At 52.6% G+C, this 19,367-nt stretch overlaps 1 protein-coding gene across 4 annotated transcripts in view; it reads left to right on the top strand.

Annotated features, from left to right (window-relative positions):
* Nucleotides 1-19,367, top strand: part of Tmc5 (transmembrane channel like 5) — a 58,548-nt gene that overhangs the window by 25,813 nt on the left and 13,368 nt on the right. For 3 of the 4 annotated variants that reach the window (XM_078024282.1, XM_078024281.1, XM_078024280.1), the window contains 10 exons: nucleotides 3,239-3,338; nucleotides 3,618-3,705; nucleotides 5,592-5,840; nucleotides 7,627-7,778; nucleotides 11,421-11,565; nucleotides 12,728-12,883; nucleotides 15,112-15,263; nucleotides 16,793-16,871; nucleotides 18,202-18,299; nucleotides 18,889-18,984. In XM_078024282.1, the coding sequence (XP_077880408.1) occupies nucleotides 3,239-3,338; nucleotides 3,618-3,705; nucleotides 5,592-5,840; nucleotides 7,627-7,778; nucleotides 11,421-11,565; nucleotides 12,728-12,883; nucleotides 15,112-15,263; nucleotides 16,793-16,871; nucleotides 18,202-18,299; nucleotides 18,889-18,984 (1,315 nt within the window). Of the gene's footprint in view, nucleotides 1-623; nucleotides 1,049-3,238; nucleotides 3,339-3,617; nucleotides 3,706-5,591; nucleotides 5,841-7,626; nucleotides 7,779-11,420; nucleotides 11,566-12,727; nucleotides 12,884-15,111; nucleotides 15,264-16,792; nucleotides 16,872-18,201; nucleotides 18,300-18,888; nucleotides 18,985-19,367 lie in introns of those variants that run through there. The other variant, XM_078024283.1, reaches the window with a different exon arrangement.

The following is a 19,367-nucleotide window of genomic DNA, read 5'->3' as shown; positions in this document are numbered from 1 at the left end:
AGAATGGATACCGAGAAGCAGACAGACAGCTGTGTGCATCATCAGAGGCAGTCAGGAGAGAATCATTGGAACAGTATCAACATATCTGGGTTTTATATAAATGTATAAAACGATAAGTTCTAGACCAAACAATTAAACTAAAAAAGAAAAAACAAGTTGCCTTTTTTTTTTTTTTTTTTTTGGAACTGGGGATTGAACTCAGGGGCACTTAAAACCACTGAGTCACATCCCCAGCCCATTTTGATATTTTATTTAGAGACTTTGCTAAGTTGCTGAGGCTGGCCTCGAAATGAGCCATCCTCCTGCCTCAGCCTCCTGAGCCGCTGTGATGACAGGTGTGTGCCGCCACCGCTGGCTGTGAAAGTCGCCCTTCGATTATGAGATATCAAAAGAATGTCTGTCCTCTGTTTCTAGAATCCCATTGTCCCCAGTGAAGGGTTCTGTTTCTAATTTCTTACCTAGCTACCAAGGTAGAATTCTCTGCAGGAGAACACATCTCCTTCTGAGGAGAGCCCCCTGGGGGGCCAGATGTGGGGAGTTCTCTTGTGACTTGTTGGGGGGTGGGGGGTGCTGGCTTCGGTGGTCTGGTCTTGGCTTTGGAAAAGCGTGAATGGAGCATCCCTTTGCGATGGCGGCCACTCTCCCCCGGCTGGGTCTGGGCCAGGCTGGTGTGACCGCTGCGGGAGGTCTCTGAAGACCGCGCCTGGGTTGCAGGACCCAGGCAGCAGGAAGCGAGAGATGCTGTCGGGTGACTGGGTAAACGAAATCGTCGTCGAGGTGGAGAATGTGCCGTCTGGGGCCGAAAGCCGTCCGTCCTCCAATCAGATTTTTCCAGAAAGGACACGGGTGAAGCCCGGCTTCGGCAGGGTGTCATCGCTCCCCGACATCGAGAGGGTGGACTCTCAGGTGTTCCGACGTGGCAGTGACACCAAGCACCACCAGTTGTTACAGTTGTCAACTGCGTTGAAGGAATCGATGTCTCAGACCCATCACAGCCCAGAATGCCCGGGCTTAGACACTCCTTGCGCCTCCCATGAAACCGCTCAAGGTATCATCTGCTGGGAGATTGCTGAGCAGGGAGCAGAGGAGCCTCCCAATCCCCTTCCTTCCTTTCTTTTCTCTTTTTTCTTCTTTTTTTTATACCAGGGATTGAACCCAGAGCATTGAACCACTGAGCCACATCCCCAACCCTTTTAACTTTTTTGACACAGGGTCTCGCTAAGTTGCTGAGGCTGGCTTTGAACTTGCGATCCTCCTGCCTCTGCCTCCCAAGTTACTGGGATTTTAGGCATGTGCTGCTATCACACCTGGCCCCCCAATTTACATTTTTTTTTTTTTTTTTGGTACTGGGAATAGAACCCAGGGGTGCCTAACCACTGAGCCACATCCCCAGACCTTTAAAAATTTTTGTTTTTATTTAGACACAGGGGTCTTGCTAAGTTGCTGGCCTCAAACTGGCAATCCTCCTGCCTTTCAGCCTCCCAAGCTGCTGGGTCTATAGGCGTGTGCCGCCACGACTTCCCAATTCACTTTTAAGACATCAAATAATGTGCAAGGCTCAGAAGGTGAACTCAGGATGCGGGGAACCAAGACAGGGCTCACTCGGAGACCTCTCTACTATGAGGTGCCCGGGGACTCGTCCTTTGGGTCAGCTGTCAAGTTCAGTTTTACTTATTCCCCAGCCTCCCACCTTTGAGGCAGGCTTTTCCATGTGCTCCATGAGGAGACTGAGACTCCCAACGTTCAGTGACCCGGCACAGGTGGGCTACGTGCAGGTTTTCCCGATGGCCAAGCGTGAGTTTTTAACCCTCCCGCCGTCCTGCTTTGGCCCATTCCTCCCGCCAAGGTTCAGGGACCATGCAAGGTGCCTCTTACCGCCAAGTTCAGGGTGAAACTCCATCTTGCGGAGAACTCCCGGCTTCCCTGCTCCTGAGGCCCGTGGAGGTGCTGTTTCTTCTTCACCCCCTACGGCTCCAGGTGTGGAGTGTAGCAGCTCTCAGCAGATTTCTGGGGGGAGAAGAAAAAAACCCAATGACGTCAAAGCATTTGGTGGATTTGGCCCCTCGTCTGAAGACGGGGCACCTCACTGTCTCCCTGCATCTCTCTATTTCCCCTTTCCTCCATTCTTCTCTCTTCCTCTCGGCTTGTCCTTCCCGACACAAGTGTCAGAGTGATTCAGTGGCCCTCTGGAGGATCTCCCCTTCACCCCCACTATGTCATTGAAATAAAGGAGGTAGGTCCTCATGAGGAATTCCGGCTCAGTGACGTGACCAAGAAGCCAGTCTGCCTGCTCCCCGACCCGCTCAGTCATCTCCAGCACATCAGGCCCCAGCAATGGTCCCAGACAGTGACAGCAGGTGTCCCATGCAGACAAGACTATCCAGAGTGGGAAGGGACAGTCTGTCTTTTTTTTTTTTTTCTAGAAGGGGGATCAAACCCAGCCTCTCCCAAAGCTGTGCCACTGAGCTACGCCCCCAGCCCTGTTTGGGGCTTCTTTGAATAGAAGGGAGAAACCCCTTTTCCAGAAACTTCTTAACTGCCTACCTCTTGGAGAACACTGGCCAACAATATGTCCCAAGCTTGTGACGGATTCAGTTACCTGCAAGGGGGACAGGCCCTTTGGGATCGCCTTAGGATAACGGGGACCTGCCCACTGGCCGGGAGGTGGGCCCGTCCTGAGGGAGCTCGGGGACTTGCACGGGGGGTGGGCTAACAGTCGGGATTCTGTTCACATATCGGGGATGACTTTGCGGGTAGGTGACCAGCCTGTCCACCACGTTGATGGGAGATGGAAACATGAGCTAGTGGAGAGGAGCAGGGGCTGGACTGGTGGATGAACATAGTCAGGGGAAGAAGTCACTTGGGCCTGGAGCTCACGGGCCCAAGGAGGTGTGTGGATATTGAAGGGACAGAGATGGGCAGGCGGAGCGAGCGGCGGGATCCCGTTGGCGTCCCTGAATATTGTCTTTTTGTGACAGGAGGGAGGGGTTGAGTTGAGAGACAGCCCCCCATCGTGGATTCCTTTGGCTCTGAGTCTGAACAGACTTCTTGGTCTTCTGGTGGTTCTCGATCGTGGACTTGGGGGTCCTCGGGTCCCTGTTTCTGTCTTTCCTTGTGCTCTTTATAAGAACGTGATCTCACATCAGCAGCAGGTTTTAAAATGTTTACGACCCTGTGAAAGGAAAGAAAAAAAAAAAAGGAAAGAAAGAAAGGAATCTCCGTGTGTCTCCTTTGGCAGGACAAAAGTTAATAGCATCCCTGATCCCCATGACGTCCAGGGACAGGATCAAGGCCATCAGGAACCAGCCCAGGACCATGGAAGAGAAGAGAAAGCTGAGGTAAGGACCGGAGGGCGGTCCCTCTGTCCCCGATTTCCTGCAAACCTCAGAGGAGAGATCAATAAACGCAGGAGAAGAGACAGATATTCCCTGTGGAACATTCCAGATAATCCAAGGAGGCCCGCCTCTCCCCAGGGGCTGGAGACCCACCCACTCCCTGGACTGGGGTGTGGGCGAGTGAAGGAGGCCTGGAGAGGAGGCAGCCCCCACCCAGCCGCAGCCCCTCCTCAAGGTGAGTTACGGTGGGTCTCTCTCACTGTCTCCTCCCATTCCCAACAGGAAACTGGTTGACAAAGAGAAAAGCAAACAGGGTCCCCGGGCCCTGGAGGTGGCCTGCTGCGCCCGGTGTCTGCACACCTTCTCTCTGGTGAGTCGGCCTTTTTTGCAATTGAATCTTTTTGTCTTTTTCTTCCCTTATTTCTTTTTCTTTTTCCTTTTCTTTTTTTTTTTTTTTTTGGGTACCAGGGATTGAACTCAGGGGCACTCAGCCACTGAGCCCCACCCCCAGCCCTATTTTGTGTTTTATTTAGAGACAGGGTCTCCCTGAGTTGCTTAGCACCTCCATAAGTTGCTGAGGCTGGCTTTGAACTCCAGATCCTCCTGCCTCAGCCTCCTGAGCCGCTGGGATGACAGGCATGTGCCACTGCGCTCAGCTTAGAATTGAATCTTATGTTCTGATCAACATGTAAAGACAGACTGTGTGCATAGGGACATTTCCCTCCCATGTTACTTTTCTTCTCTTTTATTATTCCTCCTCCTCCTCCTCCTCCCCCTCCTCCCCCTCCCCCTCCTCCTCCTCCAGGGCCAGCTGCCCACTCAGCCCACACCCTGTTACTGAGCTCTGCCCCTCGTCCCTCCTCATCATTCCTTTCTCCTGCGTGCCTTTGAGCTCCTGTCTCCCTGACCAGCATGACCCACCCAATAGGCCACTGTCAGCTGCCGTCACCCCCTGGGCAGGGGACACCACAGCTCACCCTGTCTCCCTGTTATCTGACTTTCCTCGTTCTTCCTCCCCTGAAGCCTCCCAGCCCCTAGCAATCACTCCTCTACGTTCAGAAAGAGTCATTCTCGCCCCCAACCCGCGCAAGCGGTGGAACTGGGGTTCCCCTGCGCCAGGCAGGCCAGCCGCGGGAGTAAGAGCTGATCAAGAGAAAACCCCACAGTCCACGGGAAGTAATTTTTCCCAGTGAGGGCAGGCCGGCTCTTGGACCTTAAGGATGGAGCTTCCACATGGACAGAGGGAGCAGTGGAGCCCGCGCCTGCTTTGTTTATATGGGGGACATCAAAGGTTTTCCATGGAATGTTCTTTGCCAAATAAGGTAGGGGGTGGGCTGTCCAGTTCCCCTGGGTCACGCCCAACTCCAGAGCACGAGAGCTGACCCACTAGAGGGGGTGGGCAGAGATCTCACGCCCTGGGGAGTCTGCACACGGCAATGCAGGGATTGTCCCCCGGGGGAGATTTAAGTCCCCCATGGGCTTGGTAAGAGTAAAAGACCACTCAAGTAGCTTTATGGATGGTACCCCACAATTTATGTTGGTCTCCACCTTTCTTTCTGTGTCTGGTTTATTTCACATGTCGTAATGTCCTCCAGTTCCACCCCCAATTTTTTGTTTGTTTGTTTGTTTGCTGCAAATGACAGGACTCTAGTCTTCTTTATGGCTGAATAGTATTCCACTGGGCAGATACACATTGTATTTATTCATTCACCTGTCGATGGACTGCTGGGTTGGTTCCGTGTCATAGCTACTGTAAACAATGCCGCAGTAAACGTGGGTGTAATCAGTACACTATTTATATTGCAACAGTAAAACCAGCGCAGCAAGAGGGTGAAAACGGGGAGGGGCAAGAGTGAGGAGAGAAGGATAGAGTCAGAGAGACGTCATTGCCCAGAGCCACTGGGAGCAAAGGTGGACATAGGGAAGGTCTAGGAGGACGCTGAGGTCATTGGCCCACTTGGCCACTGGGGGCATCATCTTCTTCAACCTGTAATCCCAGCAATTTGGGAGGCTGAGGCAGGAGGATCGCAAGTTCAAGGCCAGCCTCAGCAAACCTGGGAAGGTCACAATAGCAGAACCTCAGAGATGAGTGAGGCTTAAAGGAGATGAACTTTGTCAACATGCAGAGCATGGTGTGGGGCCCTGTGGAAGGCTCTCGGGTCGGTGGCTGGTTGTGGCTGGTTGTGCGGTGAGGGGCCCTGCTCGGGAGATACCTGAGTGGACCTCAAGCCCCCTGCCCGGCACCCTTAACTCCAGGTCTACCGGAGATCCAGGAACAGCGTCTCCGAGCTCCTCAACACCACCAGCCTGTGGCAGAAGACGCTCAAGGTCATCGGAGGCAAGTTTGGAACCAGCGTCCTCTCCTATTTCAGCTTTCTGAGGTGGCTTTTGAAGTTCAACATTTTCTCCTTCATCGTGAACTTCAGCTTCCTGGTCATTCCGCAGCTGACGGTGGCCCAGAAGAACATGCTCCAGTTCACGGGGCTGGAGTTTTTTACGGGGGCGGTAAGTCCTGCGTTTCCTGGACCCCAAGTTCATGCCCGGCAAGCCCAGGCACACACCTGTAGTCCCAGCAATTTGGGAGGCTGAGGCAGGAGGATTGCAAGTTCAAGGCCAGCCTCAGCAACCGCGATGCCCTACATAACTTAGACAGACCCTGTTTCAAAATAAAAAAGGCTGGAGATGGGGCTCAGTGGTTGAGCACCCCTGGGTTCAATCTCAGGTACCAAAATCAAACAAACAAAAACCCTAAAAAGCATTTCCCTTTAATGCTAAAATAGAATCATTGTGTTAATTGATCCTTCATGTTTTCGTCACCATGTATATTTTGTGTATAAGAAGAATTCATTATTATGAGACATTTCAAAGTCTACAAAAGAGTAAAGACTGGTATGGTAAATACTCCTTTACGTGCTGCGTAGATTTAGAATTGTCATATTTGCTTTCTCTTATTGTTTGGGGAAGCATCATAGTAAATTACAGACATCAGGATATTTCACTCTGAAATTCCTCAACATGCATCTCTGAAAAATAAGGGCACAGGGCTGTCGTAATCCCATCATCACGTTCAACAGAATTAAAGATGAACATTATCTAAAAATCAAACCATATTCACATTTTTTCAGTTTTCCCCCAAATTGGGGGAAATTTCATAGCGTGCTCTGACCAGGATCCAAAGACCACACTGTATATATCCCCCCACACACACCCCCGCTTAAATCTGTATGAATCTAGAACAATCTCCCAACTCCAGGGAGTCTTTTCTGGACATTGTCTTTATTATAGAAACTGTGCCCGTTGTTCTGTAGGCTCCGAAATCCTACCTTCCAAGATTATTTGATTACTTCCTTGTGTTCTTTCCAACCGGTTTCTCGTTTCCTGTATACTGCAGCGTAGACCTAAAGGCTTAAATCGTTTTCTGTTAAATATGTGTGGCCCTCGTATTCCGCAGCTGGCAGAGGTCCACAAGGCCCGTCTGTCCTGCTGCCCGTCTGTCTGTGAAACCAACACCTTCAGTGTGAGGCTCTGTTGGTTTGGAGACTCTTCTTCACTCTGGGAGCCTAGTGAGAAAACCTCTCTCTAGGTTCTCCGTGGACGCGGGAGACCTTTTTTCTGGCAAACCAGTCGATCTTCCAAATCCCCGGGTTCCAAATCCTCAGATTTAATCAACTGCAGGTTGAAAGCATTTAAAAAAAATTGCATCTGTTTTGAACACTGTATACACTGTTTTCTCCTCTTTACTCCCTAAACCATATACTGTAACAACTATTTACATAGCCTAGACACTGTATCCAGTATGATGGGCGAGATCATTTAAAGCAGACGGGAAGATAGGGGCAGGTTATGTGCAAATACGATGCCATTTAATATACGAGACTTGAGCAGCTGCAGATTTGGGTGTCCTTAAGGGTTCTGGAAGCCGGGGGCGCATGCCTGTCATCCCAGCAGCTCAGAAGGCTGAGGCAGGAGGATCTTGAGTTCAAAGCCAGCCTCAGTGACTTAGGCCCTAAGCAACTCCGTGAGACCTGTCTCTAAATTAAATGTTTTTTTAAAGGGGTGGGGATGTGGCTCAGTGGTTAAGCACCTCTGGATTCCATTCCTAGTACCAGAGAGAGAGAGAGAGAGAGAGAGAGAGGGAGGAAGAGTCCTGGGAAGGATTCCCCTTTGATACCAATGTCTAAATTGATTGGCCCAAATTAACTGCAGATGAAGAGGTCAAGTCTGAGGACCGTCGTCGTTGACCTCTGTCTCAAGACGCACCTGACCTGGATCTCTTCCTTGTCCCCGTCAGGGTTACTTCAGGGACACGGTGATGTACTACGGCTTCTACACCAATTCCACCATCCGGCACGGGGGCAGCAGGCTGGCCTACAACATGCAGCTGGCGTACCTCTTCACCATCGGGGCCTGCTTGGTCACCTGCTTCTTCAGCTTGCTCTTCAGGTACGGAGACGTCCGCCTTTCCTGAAGAGGCTGCCTGGAGATTCAGGCAAAATCCAAGACGCTCCAAAACATTGGCCCGGAGCCAGTTTCTCCACGATGTTGGATCTCTTGGTGCTGGGATGTCAAATAGGAGCTGGACAGAGTTAGTTGTGGGCCTTTAAGGAAAACAAAGATGGGGTGACCCAGATGACTCGGACATGAGGACACGGGTGGACAGTGGTCAGAGACGAGGTACGCGTGGGAGACCACACAGGAAAAGGGTCCCAGCCATGGGCACCGGCTGGTGGCCGGAGCAGGGCACCACAGACTGGGAGGCTTGAGAAGCAGCAGGAGTTTGTTTTCTTTCTTTTTTCTAAAAAAAAGATTTATTTATTTCTGCTGTCAAAGAACAGAATTATGACAGTGTAATTTAACAATCCTGATTGGCTTCGTTTTACATTTTAAAATCAGGTAACACTTCACTCCATAACACAGAATCAGTTTTCCTATGAGCCAAGCACTCGTCAAAAATAATTCGATGAGTTAACATCAGATTATTTGTTTTACTGACACAGAATAAGGACAAGGGAACTTCACTATTTCGCCAGTTGAGGATGGCTCTTCTCCCCCCAGTCCAGATTTCTCTGGGAGGACCCTATTTCGCCAGTTGAGGATGGCTCTTCTCCCCCCAGTCCAGATTTCTCTGGGAGGACCAGATGGGTCAGCTGGGTTTGATGGACTCCATGTTGTATTTTTTCTCCCCTGGAATATTGTCTCTGTTGAAAAACTGGCTTCACAAAGAAGGTGGCAGCAGGAAAATTTCAGAATCCAAAGCCTACAAATAAGTCTTGGGCAGCGTGAGGTTATTTTCTGTCTCTGGGGGGGATCATCCAGTCTCTGAGGCCTGGGGACAGAGGCAAAGTCCCCAGCCACCCATCCAGGAGATGTCACTCTCAGTAGCGTCTGGTGTCCTGACCTGTGCTCGCCCAGGATGACGGTGGGTAAGGAGCAGCAGGTCACAGGGGCCCCCTGACCCTCTGAGAGACAGAGCTCTCCCTGGGCAGACCCCAGGGCTGAGGGTCAGCGGCCAGGGGAGAATCATGTCAACGATTCCCCGCCTGTGGTCCCTGAGGTCCTGGGGCAGGGATGCAGGAGGCAGCCAGTGTCACGAGACGTCCCCGTCCGCAGCCAGGCTGGGCGCCTGGCTAAGTGAGGAGAAAGACGGTGGCCTGGCCCTGTGCCTGGTCTCACTTCCTCCCGGCACCGCTTGGAAGGGGAGGAAGAGACACCCAGGGGAAGGCCGGGAGGTGAGGCCACCGTCACATTCAAGTTCAGGGTGCGACAGCTCAGTCTGCCCCCAACAGGCCCCATACTCAGCTCCCCTTCATGGGCCACGTCCCTTCTGAGAGTCACGCCCTGCCCTCTATAGGCACAAGGACCCAGAAGTTCCAGGGACACGTCCATGTTTAGGCCCCCGGATCCGGAAGTTCCTCGGGTGCACATCCATGTTGAGACTCTAGGATCCGGAAGTTCCTCAGGCGTCCATCTTTGGGCCCTCAGATCCGGAAGTGCCTCAGGCGTCCATGTTTAGGCCCCCGGATCCGGAAGTTTCTCGGGTGCATGTCCATGTTTAGGCTCTAGGATCTGGAAGTTCCTTAGGTGCACGTCCATGTTTAGGCTCTAGGATCCGGAAGTTCCTCAGTCCTCCATGTTTAGGCCCCCGGATCCGGAAGTTCCTCGGGTGCACGTCCATGTTGAGACTCTAGGATCCGGAAGTTCCTTAGGTGCACGTCCATGTTGAGACTCTAGGATCCGGAAGTTCCTTAGGTGCACGTCCATGTTGAGACTCTAGGATCCGGAAGTTCCTCAGGCGTCCATGTTTAGGCCCCCGGATCCGGAAGTTCCTCGGGTGCACGTCCATGTTTAGGCTCTAGGATCTGGAAGTTCCTTAGGTGCACGTCCATGTTGAGACTCTAGGATCCGGAAGTTCCTCAGGCGTCCATCTTTGGGCCCTCAGATCCGGAAGTTCCTCGGGTGCACGTCCATGTTTACCCCAGGATCCGGAAGTTTGTCAGGTGCACGTCCACATTTAGGCCCCTGAATCCAGCAATTCATTTTCTTAGAGTTTCTGGAAGGTAGAAGTCCAAGATCAAGGGCCTGTCAGCGAGACGGGTTTCTTCTAAGGTCATTTTCTTGGCTTGATGTATTTGGAGCTTCCGTGTCCTCCGCAGACCTGGGTGTTAAAGGCTTGATCCCACCTGCTGTGATTGGCAGGTGGCGGAGCCTTAAGAGGTGGGGCCCGATGGAGGGCTTCAGGTGGGTCCTCAAAGGGGATCCCGGGACCCTCGCATCTCTGTCTCTTTTTGGCTTCCTGATCACGAAGTGGGAAGTTCTGCTCGGCTCTGTCCTCCTGCACAACCATGATGTGCAAAACAGCAGGGCCAACTGATCATGGACCGAAGCTCCCAAAAGTGTGAGCTAAAACAAACCTTTTTTCTTTGTAAGTTTTTTTTGTTTTTTATTTCAGGCGTGTGTTATAGTGATGGAAAACTGACTAATACAGCTGTCTTCTCCCTGAGTGTTCAGTGGTCTTCCCTCTGTGTTTCTGCATCCCCATCTTCATTTTTATTTCACTTTAATTTTCTTGGCAGTGCTGGGGATGGGAAGCAATTCAGCTCCTAATGACCTTAATACCAGCATGGTAATTCTGACTAAAGCGCCATTTCATTCTGTTCTATTAAAGTAGAAAATGTTTCTGCAGTAGTTGTTACTAAGGGGTGCCGATTTGGGAAAGTCAGGCCGGGTGCTGAGAGGTCCCTGGTCCTGGGACATCCCCCACCGTCTCAATGGCGCCCTCTAGTGCCTGCTGTTCCAAGCCCTCTAGCCACTTGTGGTCAGCTGCTCATCCCCAACCCAAAGGGAATGTGTTTAGGTCAAAGCTCTTGAGATGGGCAGATTATCCTGGGTTATCCAGCTGGGCCCGGGGACCCACAGGTTTTTCTGTTGTGCTGGGGATTGAACCTGGGCCTTGTGCATATGAGGCAAGCCCTCTACCAACTGAGCTGTATCCCCAGGCCCCACAGGGTCCTTTTAAGAGGGAGACCAGAGGTCAGAGAGGGAAAGAGAGAGATGCTACTCCTCTTGCTTTGAGGAGGGACCTACAGCCAAAGAATGCAGATAGCCCCCCAAACCTGAAAAAGGCAAAGAAACAGGTTCTCCCCCAGATCCTCCTCCTAGGACCAAGGCCCTGCCAAATTCTTGCTTTGTAAGACCCATTTTCTGACTTCGGACCTCCAGAAACGTCAAGGTAATAAACCTTCGTCATCTTAAGCTGTCTCATTAGCAGTGATTTGTTACAGCAGCTGCAGGAAACTCATACCTCTCACCAGATCTCGGAGGTGGGCCCTGTCATTATCCCCATTACGAGGTGTGAAGACTGACACTTGGAACAGTTCAGAGGACAAAGATTCCCCAGTGGGCGAGTTCAGATGGTGGGGCAGGCCTGTCAACCTTTGTGTCTGTTGTCCCAGCGTTCCAGGCCACTCTTCCAATGTCACCTTTCACTAATTGATGATGGTGGGGTGTCCTTGGTCCCAGCCCTGCGCCCCCCCCCCCATGCCTGCTGGAATGACCTGTGGGTGCTTTGGTTTCTGCCTTCTCCAGCATGGCCAAGTATTTCCGGAACAACTTCATCAACCCCCACATTTACTCCAGAGGGATCGCCAAACTTATCTTCTGCTGGGACTTTACTGTCACGCACGAAAAAGCTGTGAAGCTGAAACAGAAGAGTCTGAGCACCGAGATAAGGGTGAGGCGCCTTTCCACAGGCATTCTCCTCCCCCTGCCCCCAGCTCCGCAATGTCTACTTTTGATCAAGCAACAATCAATGACTTTTTTATTGCTCATGAGATTTGTTAAAAAAAAAAAAAAAGAATAGAAACACAAAATAGCCATAATGCCTGGTTCTGGTGGTGATGTGGGGAGATGGACATTTCTGCATGACTTGGGGGCCTTCTACCTGGTACAGCCCTCCTGGAGGCCATGTAGCACTTTATGTTAAAGTGTTCAAAGGCAGGGACTCCTGACCCTACAGCTTCAGGTTTAAAAACTTTACCCCCGAGCAGTGGTTTTCAATCTAGAACATCTTTTCCCCTCAGAGGGACGTTTGGCAATGTCTGGAGACTTTTTTGGTGGAATACAATTGGGGACAGGCTACTGCTGGCATCCAGGGGGTAGAGGCCAGGGAAGCTATTAAGCTCTCTGTAGTGCAGAGGATGTCCCCTTCCCCACACAGAATTATCTGGCCCCAAATATTAATAGTGTGGAAATGGAACAACCCTGGTGTAAAGAAATAAAGTTTTAAAAAAGAAATAGCAAAGCTAGGTGTGGTGGCACACACCTGCCATCCCAGCAGCTCGGGAGGCTGAGGCTGGAGGATCACAAGTTCAGAGCCAGCCTCAGCAAAAGCCAGGCCCTAAGCAACTCAGTGAGACCCTGTCTCTAAATAAAATACAGAATAGGGCTGGGGACGGGGCTCAGTGGTGGAGTGCCCCTGAGTTCAATCCCCAGTACCCCCCATCACCCCCAAAATAAAAACATACAAAAAAGAATTAACAAGCAGAATTCACCAGCGGGGGCTTTGACAAGAGGGTCGCGGGTGTCTGCTTCTTGCTCTGTGTGCGCACCCCGCCTCATTCGAGGAACACCTCTCTGTCCTGCATGGGTTTCCCTCAAGGTCAAAGTCACCGTCTGTTCCTCCCTCGGGTTCCTCTATGATGGAAACGGAGTTGGATGTGGGGGTGGGGGTTCGTGGCTGTTCTGAGCTTCTCCTGGGGCCTCCCACAATCCAGGTCCATCCCTTTGGATCTGGGTGGGGGGGGCCAGCATGTCCCCATCGTCCCCCCCCCACACACACACACCAGGTGACAGCGGGAGGGACCTGGGGCTCAGCTGGCTTCCTGTGTCCCCAGGAGAACCTGTCGGAGATCCGACTGGAGAACACCAAGCTCACCTTCCACCAGCAGCTCACGCGCCTGTCTGCCCACGTGGCGGCCTGGCTGGTGTCCACCGGCATGGCCATCGCCTGCTGTGTCGCCGTCTATTACCTGGCCGAGTACAACTCCGAGGTAACCCGACGGGCGGGAGGGCCAGGGGCCCGGGCAGAGGAAGGGGTGGGAGGCTGGGGTGGACCTGAGGCCAGCGTCAGGAAACCAGGGTACGATGGATCGCACAGTCCCCCGGCTCCCTGGCTCCCGGGCTGGGCTCGGCACCTCGGCAGGGAGCCAAGGGTCCGGGCTGCTGCAGAGCTGGGGGCTCTGGCCGTGCACCCGGGACCCAGTGCTCATTTCTTCCTTCGTCATCCCCTCCCCGTGCCTCCCACGGTGCCTGGCGCAGAGGGGAGGCTCAGGGCACGGCCAGGGTGAGAGGAAAGGTGTGCAGGGGTTACCCCGGCCCCGGCACCCTCCGTGATAAAGGGGTGCTATGATTTAGGCTCTGACCCTTGTCCTGTCTCCTGGGTGACCGTGGGGAAGGGCGGGTTTTCTGTAGGGTCCAGCTTTGTTCTCTGGGTACCGGGCTCCTTCTGTCCAGGTGCAGATCTCCACCTGTGGGCGCAGTTTGCCCCGGTGACGTGACTTTCTTTAGCGGCTTCCCATGGTTCTCGATATGAAGTCTAGGGCCGGGGACGGCTCAGGGAGACTTGCAAAGCGGGCATGGGACCCAGGGTTGGATCTGCAGCATTTAAAAAAAAAAAAAAAAAAAAGGAAAGAAGGAAATAAGGAAGGAAGGGAGGGAGGGAGGGAGAGGTAAAGGGAAGAAAATACAAACCGATTCTCGGGGCAGGATCCGTAGATCTTTTATGACCTGACTTTTGCCTGTGCCCCACCACCCCCATATCTAGCGCCAACCATGCGTAACAGTGCGTTCACGGATCCTTGAGTGTATTATGCTTCCTGTCACCTGGCAAACTCCCCCCACCCCCGACCTTAGCGTGAATGTCACCTCCTCCGGGAAGCCTGCCCTCGCCACCACTCGGCTGAGGAGGGCACCCTGACTCTGCGGCCTTCCCCTCTGAGCCTGAGACGGGCAGCTTTGAGGCCCGCTGCTGGTGTGTCTGTTTCTCCCAGCACCTGGCCCAAGACCTAGGACATAGTAGGTTCTCAACTAAATGGAGGAAACGGCAAAAGAGGCCAGAATAAAAAATGTGGGGCTGTGTCCGTGCCCTGTTAAGGTCTGCTGTGAGGAGGGGAGGTGGGGTCCCGGTCCTGGGGCCCCTGGCAACGCCCACCCAGGGCGCAAGCAGTGACCAGGCAGGTGTCGGCGGGAAGACTTCTGACTGTCGTCCTGAACACAGGGGAGCAGCTTGGGGGAGAGAAGGCAGGAGTGAGGGAGTCCCAGGGCTTCGGCCTCCGAAGTGGTGGCCGCCAATTATCGGTCACTCCGGTTCCTGGGAGTGTCCCCAGCTCTGTCCCAGGGCCCGGGCTTGGCCCTATTGGATCTCATCGAATCCTTGCAACGTCTCTGGGGTCAGGTGAAACCTCGCGGCTGTAAAAACAGGGAGGAGAGGCTCAGGGGAGCCCAGCGTCGGCTCCACCGGGGCAGCTGTTAGTGGGGGAGGCGGGCAGCGCTGGGACCCCGGAGCCCGGGGCTCCAGACACGCTCCAGACACGCACGGGGCGCCTGCGGGCCGTCCCCAGAGGACGCAGGCTCAGACCTGGGGATGCTCGGAAGGGGACGCGAGGCGTCCCGTGGATCCACAGGACTCTCTTATCCCAAGACCGGCAGGGAGGACAGCTGGCCAAGGGCGGCCCGGGCTGCGCCCTGAGCGGGTGCCAGGGTGCTGGGTTCCCTTGAGGAAGGTCCTCTCTCCCACTCACACACGGGGGCAGCGTGGGCCTGCCCTCCTAGCACCCGCTCCTCCTAGGCCCGTTCTCAGGAGCAGGTGATTCCTAGCGAGATGCACGAGATCCCCGCGGAGAGGAAAAGAGACCGCGAGTGGTCCCCTCTTGCCGTGGTATCTGCACACTCAGGCTTTTGCCCCAACTGCGAGAGGCACATCCTCCAGGTCCTGGGCGCCTTGACGAGAAGGCAGAATCCCATGGTGGCTCTTGGAGCTTAGTCCCTGGGGCAGAAATGTCTGGGTTCAGGTCTTCCCTTTTCTTGCGGGTTGATCCTGGGCAAGTGTCTTTACCTCTCTGAGCCTCAGTATTGCTTGGCACAGGGTAAGTACTAAATAATGGTAGCTTCATAGCTGAGCCCAGAGGAGCCCCTTTTGGGGTTTTCCCCCCGTGCTGGTCTTCCAGGTGAGGCAGAGAGGGTCCAGCGCACAGTGGGCATCTTGGCTGTCTCCTTACAGTTCCTGAAGACACACCAGAACCCCGGAGCCGTGCTGTTACTACCCTTCCTTGTGTCCTGCATCAACCTAGCTGTGCCTCGCTTATACTCCATGCTCAGGCTGGTGGAGAGCTACGAGCTGCCCCGGCACGAGGTCTACATCCTCCTGATCCGGTAGGTGTGTCCGTCGCACCCAACACCCGTCTCATTTCCAGGGAGCTGGAGGGGTTCAGCCCAAATATTGTAGTTCAGTCCTCCAGAAGGGAGGGATTTCAAGAGTGAAGTGTGTTTATGTGGTGTGGGTTAAACAAACAAACAAAAACCGGAAAAATATAGCTCAAAGTAGTGGCTTACCTTTTCCAAAGGTTATAAGCCTGAGAATTAACATACATCTCAAGTATGACCTGTACAGATGGGCAGGCAGTGCACTGCACAAAGGTTTCAGACTGAGGAATTGTGTGGGGACTGAAATCATCCAGGGTCAGACTGTGAGTCCTGGTACTTATTGCATCAGCAGGGATGAGGATGCACATTTTTTATAATTCAGCCACCCAGAGGTGGGAGGGGTGACACATTTTGGTGATTCCAACTCAGGGACCCTAGTGCTAGAGGTGGCCCCAGCATTTTGATAAACAAAGGCTTGTACTGTCCAAATCCTGCCCTGACACCTTTTTCCTGGCTGGTTCCCTGAATCGCTCCTGGTTATGGCAATAAGTCTGCACAAAGCAGTTCAAGTTTCTTTATGGATCACTTCCAGAGCACGTTCCTTACTGTGGCCTCTGAGATCTGGCTCCTGACCAGCTCTTCAGCCTCATTTCCTACCTCTCTCCTTCTTGATCACCATTCCCCCATCCCACCCCACCCCCGGCCCCGGGCTCCTGGGTATTCACAAACACACCAAACTCTGTGCCCACCCCTGGGCCTTTGCACGGGATGTCCTCTCTGTCCAGAACACTCTTCCCACACATAGCCGCGTGTCCCGCTTCCTGACTCTGTTTGGACTTGCTCAAATGTCACCGACTCAGAGATTTTCCCTGATGCCCCATTAAGTGGGTATAGAGGGGGACATAGAGGGTTCACCGCCACCTCATAATCTTGCATCTGAGGCGAGATGGGCATAAAATATAATTTTACCTGATGGTGGGATTGTGCACATGGAGGGGGTGGTGCCCGTCGCAGGACCGTCAGTCAGCACCCAGTGAGCCGTGGGTGGACTTACTGTTGCCATGGGAGGTGAAGTCGGGTAGTTTGGAGATGTGACAAATGAGAGTGTATCAATCAGAATACATTCGTTTATGCCCCAGTGACAAGAACAACAAAACACCAGAGCTCGGGAGCTTGGAACACGAAGGCTTCTTCTTGCCCAGGCTCCACGTGCTCTGCGTGTGGCAGGGGGGCTGGTTCTGCTCCCGTCAATCACTGAGGGCCACCTGCTGAGAGGGCCGCCATCTTGAATACCGCTGATTGCCATTCCAAAGGGGAGACGTGGCTTCTGGGGATCTCAATGGCAGCCACTGCTGCAGCCCAGAAGTGACACATAATGGATCGGCTCACAGTGTACTCGCGGGAACTAGCCACATGGCCCCACCCATCCACAGGAGGCAGGGATGTCCATCCTCCCAGGTGCTCCAAAGGAATGTTGGCAAACAGCACGGGAGTCTGCCATGGAGGGAATGATGGTTGTTTTCTCTTCTGTTATTTAGAAACATCTTTCTAAAAATATCCATCATTGGAATTCTTTGTTACTATTGGCTCAACATCGTGGCCCTGTCCGGTGAAGAGGTGAGATTTCCACCGTGTTCTCCCTTCAGTTGGGTCTCTTGGTCTTTGACCTCAAGGGAGGACATGAGTCTCTCCAGAGCATCGTGATCCTAGTTGACATTAATCTCTTCAGCTCTCTGTCATTCTTCTTCCCTGGGCTCCGCAAAACACTGCTATGTCCAGATGCAAACCATCTCACATGAACATGGCACCTTCATCTTTTCACCTAACCATCAAAGAAGTTCAAAATCAGCCCTCCAAGTTAGGCTGGTGAGAAGGATAGCACATTATATTTCTATTCACCATTGATCCATCCACTCACAGTTCATCCATCCATCCATCCATTCATCTATCCATCTATCTACCCATGTGTCCATTCATCCATGTGTCCATCCATCATCCATCTACCCATGTATCCATCCATCCATCCATCCATGTGTCCATCCATCCATACATTCATCTATCATTTATCCACCCAAATCCATTCATCCATTCATCCATGCATGCATCCATCCATCCATCCATTCACCCATGTATTAATCCATCCATCCACCCATGCATCCATCCATCCATCCATGTGCCCATCCATCATCCATCTACCCACGTATCCACCCATTCATTCATCCATGTCCATCCATCCATCCATTCATCTATCATTTATCCACCCAAATCCATTCATCCATTCATCTATGTGTCCCTCCAGCCTTCCTTCCTTCCATCCGTCCATCCATCCGTCCATCCATCCGTCTACGTGCCCATGCATTCATGCATCTGCCCATCCTTGAGCTGTGAACCCAGAACTTCCCTCTCCCACTTCAGCCAAACCTAAAAGCTCCCGGTCTATCAGCTCACACCGCTGACTCCCGCAGAGTTGACTAGTTTCACACACTCGGGTTCCCGTTTCCAGAGCTGCAGCAACAATGCAGCCAATCACAAGTCACTTTCTTAAGCAGGTGTCCACTGATGCTGTGTGAGGTCACCAAGCCCAAGGAAGGGGAGCATCCTTAGCCATGGATGTCTCCCACCTCCTGAAGAAACGATTATCCCTGACTGAGAAATGGGACCTGGAGGGGCAGGGGGCAGGGGAGAGGGAAGGTCTTAAAAGGAGAGATCCTGAGAAGGAGGAGATGGGTTTATGTGGAAAGCAGGACTTAATGGCCAGGGAGGGACCCCCCTGGAATCGAACCTGGCTGCACTGATCGCAGACAGTGGGGCTGCCCTTCTGGGTGCCAAGGACTCGGTCCACCTGAGCCGCCAGCTGTGTCCCACGGAGCACATGGAGCAGGAACGGAGCAGAGGGGCTGAGCTGGGCCATGTGCCCGCCCCCACCCGACCGCTCTGTGCCTTGCAGTGTTGGGAGACGCTGATCGGCCAGGAAATCTACCGGCTCCTCCTGATGGACTTCGTGTTCTCTTTAGCGGATTCCTTCCTGGGGGAGTTTCTGAGGAGGTGAGTACTTGCTGGTCATGGGTACCTGTGTCTGTGCCTGACGCTGTGCCTGAAGCCCGGGTCCTCCTTATGGATTTGGGAAATAGCACTCATTGAACAGCGGTAAACACTGACTAAATTTTTGTTGTTTGGTGGGGACTGTAGCTCAGGGGTAGAGTATTTAGCTTGTGTAAGACCCTGGGTTCTAACCCCAGAACCAAAAAACAAAACAAAACAAAACAAAAACAAAAAACCCCACTTTTAGTTTAGAAGAGTTATTTGAACTGGGGAGTGTGGAGTTTATCTTGTTCAAGGTTTAATAAGCCAAAAATGATATAAAAAAGGTAATAGGTGGGATATGTTAATAATTCAGGTAACTAAAATTCTCTAGAGTTATTTAAAAACCATTTTAGTAGTACCCCACTCGACAGCACTGTGTTAATTCCACTTGCGCCTCGATTATTTTTTCAAACACATGCTGATACTTGGAACCAACGACTTCATCCTAACCTGGGGAGGGTCTCTGCCTCTGATGGTCCTGGCCCCTGGGGGTCTTTGGCGGGTGGGTGGGAGTGGCGGTTTGGGGACTGACCTCAGGACACTTTCACAGGATCATTGGGAAACGGTTCATCACAAGCCTTGGCTTACAGGAATTTGACATTGCCAGGAACGTTCTAGAGCTGATCTATGCACAAACTCTGGTGTGGTAAGTCGGCTTGACCCTGACTGAGGAGGACTTGGCGTTTCGTTGGGGGGGGGAGGATCCCAAATTGTCCCCCCTCCCAGATCATTCGTTCGTGTCAATGAATTTAATTTATATTTAATTTAGCCAGGACTTTGGTGTTTAGGAAGCCTGTTAGGGCACCCGCTGGCGATTTGGAAGCTCACAAACCTTTATTTCAACCATCGGGTTTCCTTCGTGCAAGGTAAAAGGTAGAGATAACAGAACCTGCCTCACACGGTTTCAGAGAGGATTAAATGAGAACATGCTCAGAGCTTAGTGGGGATATGATGACCACTGTTATTTATTTATTTATTGGGTACTAGGGATTGAACTCAGGGCCACTCGACCACTGAGCCCCATCCCCA

This window comes from Ictidomys tridecemlineatus, chromosome 10 (genome assembly GCF_052094955.1).
Source record: "Ictidomys tridecemlineatus isolate mIctTri1 chromosome 10, mIctTri1.hap1, whole genome shotgun sequence".
Lineage (NCBI taxonomy): Eukaryota > Metazoa > Chordata > Mammalia > Rodentia > Sciuridae > Ictidomys > Ictidomys tridecemlineatus.
Note: the sequence above shows the minus strand (reverse complement) of the source record. Positions and strands in the feature narration are given on the sequence as shown.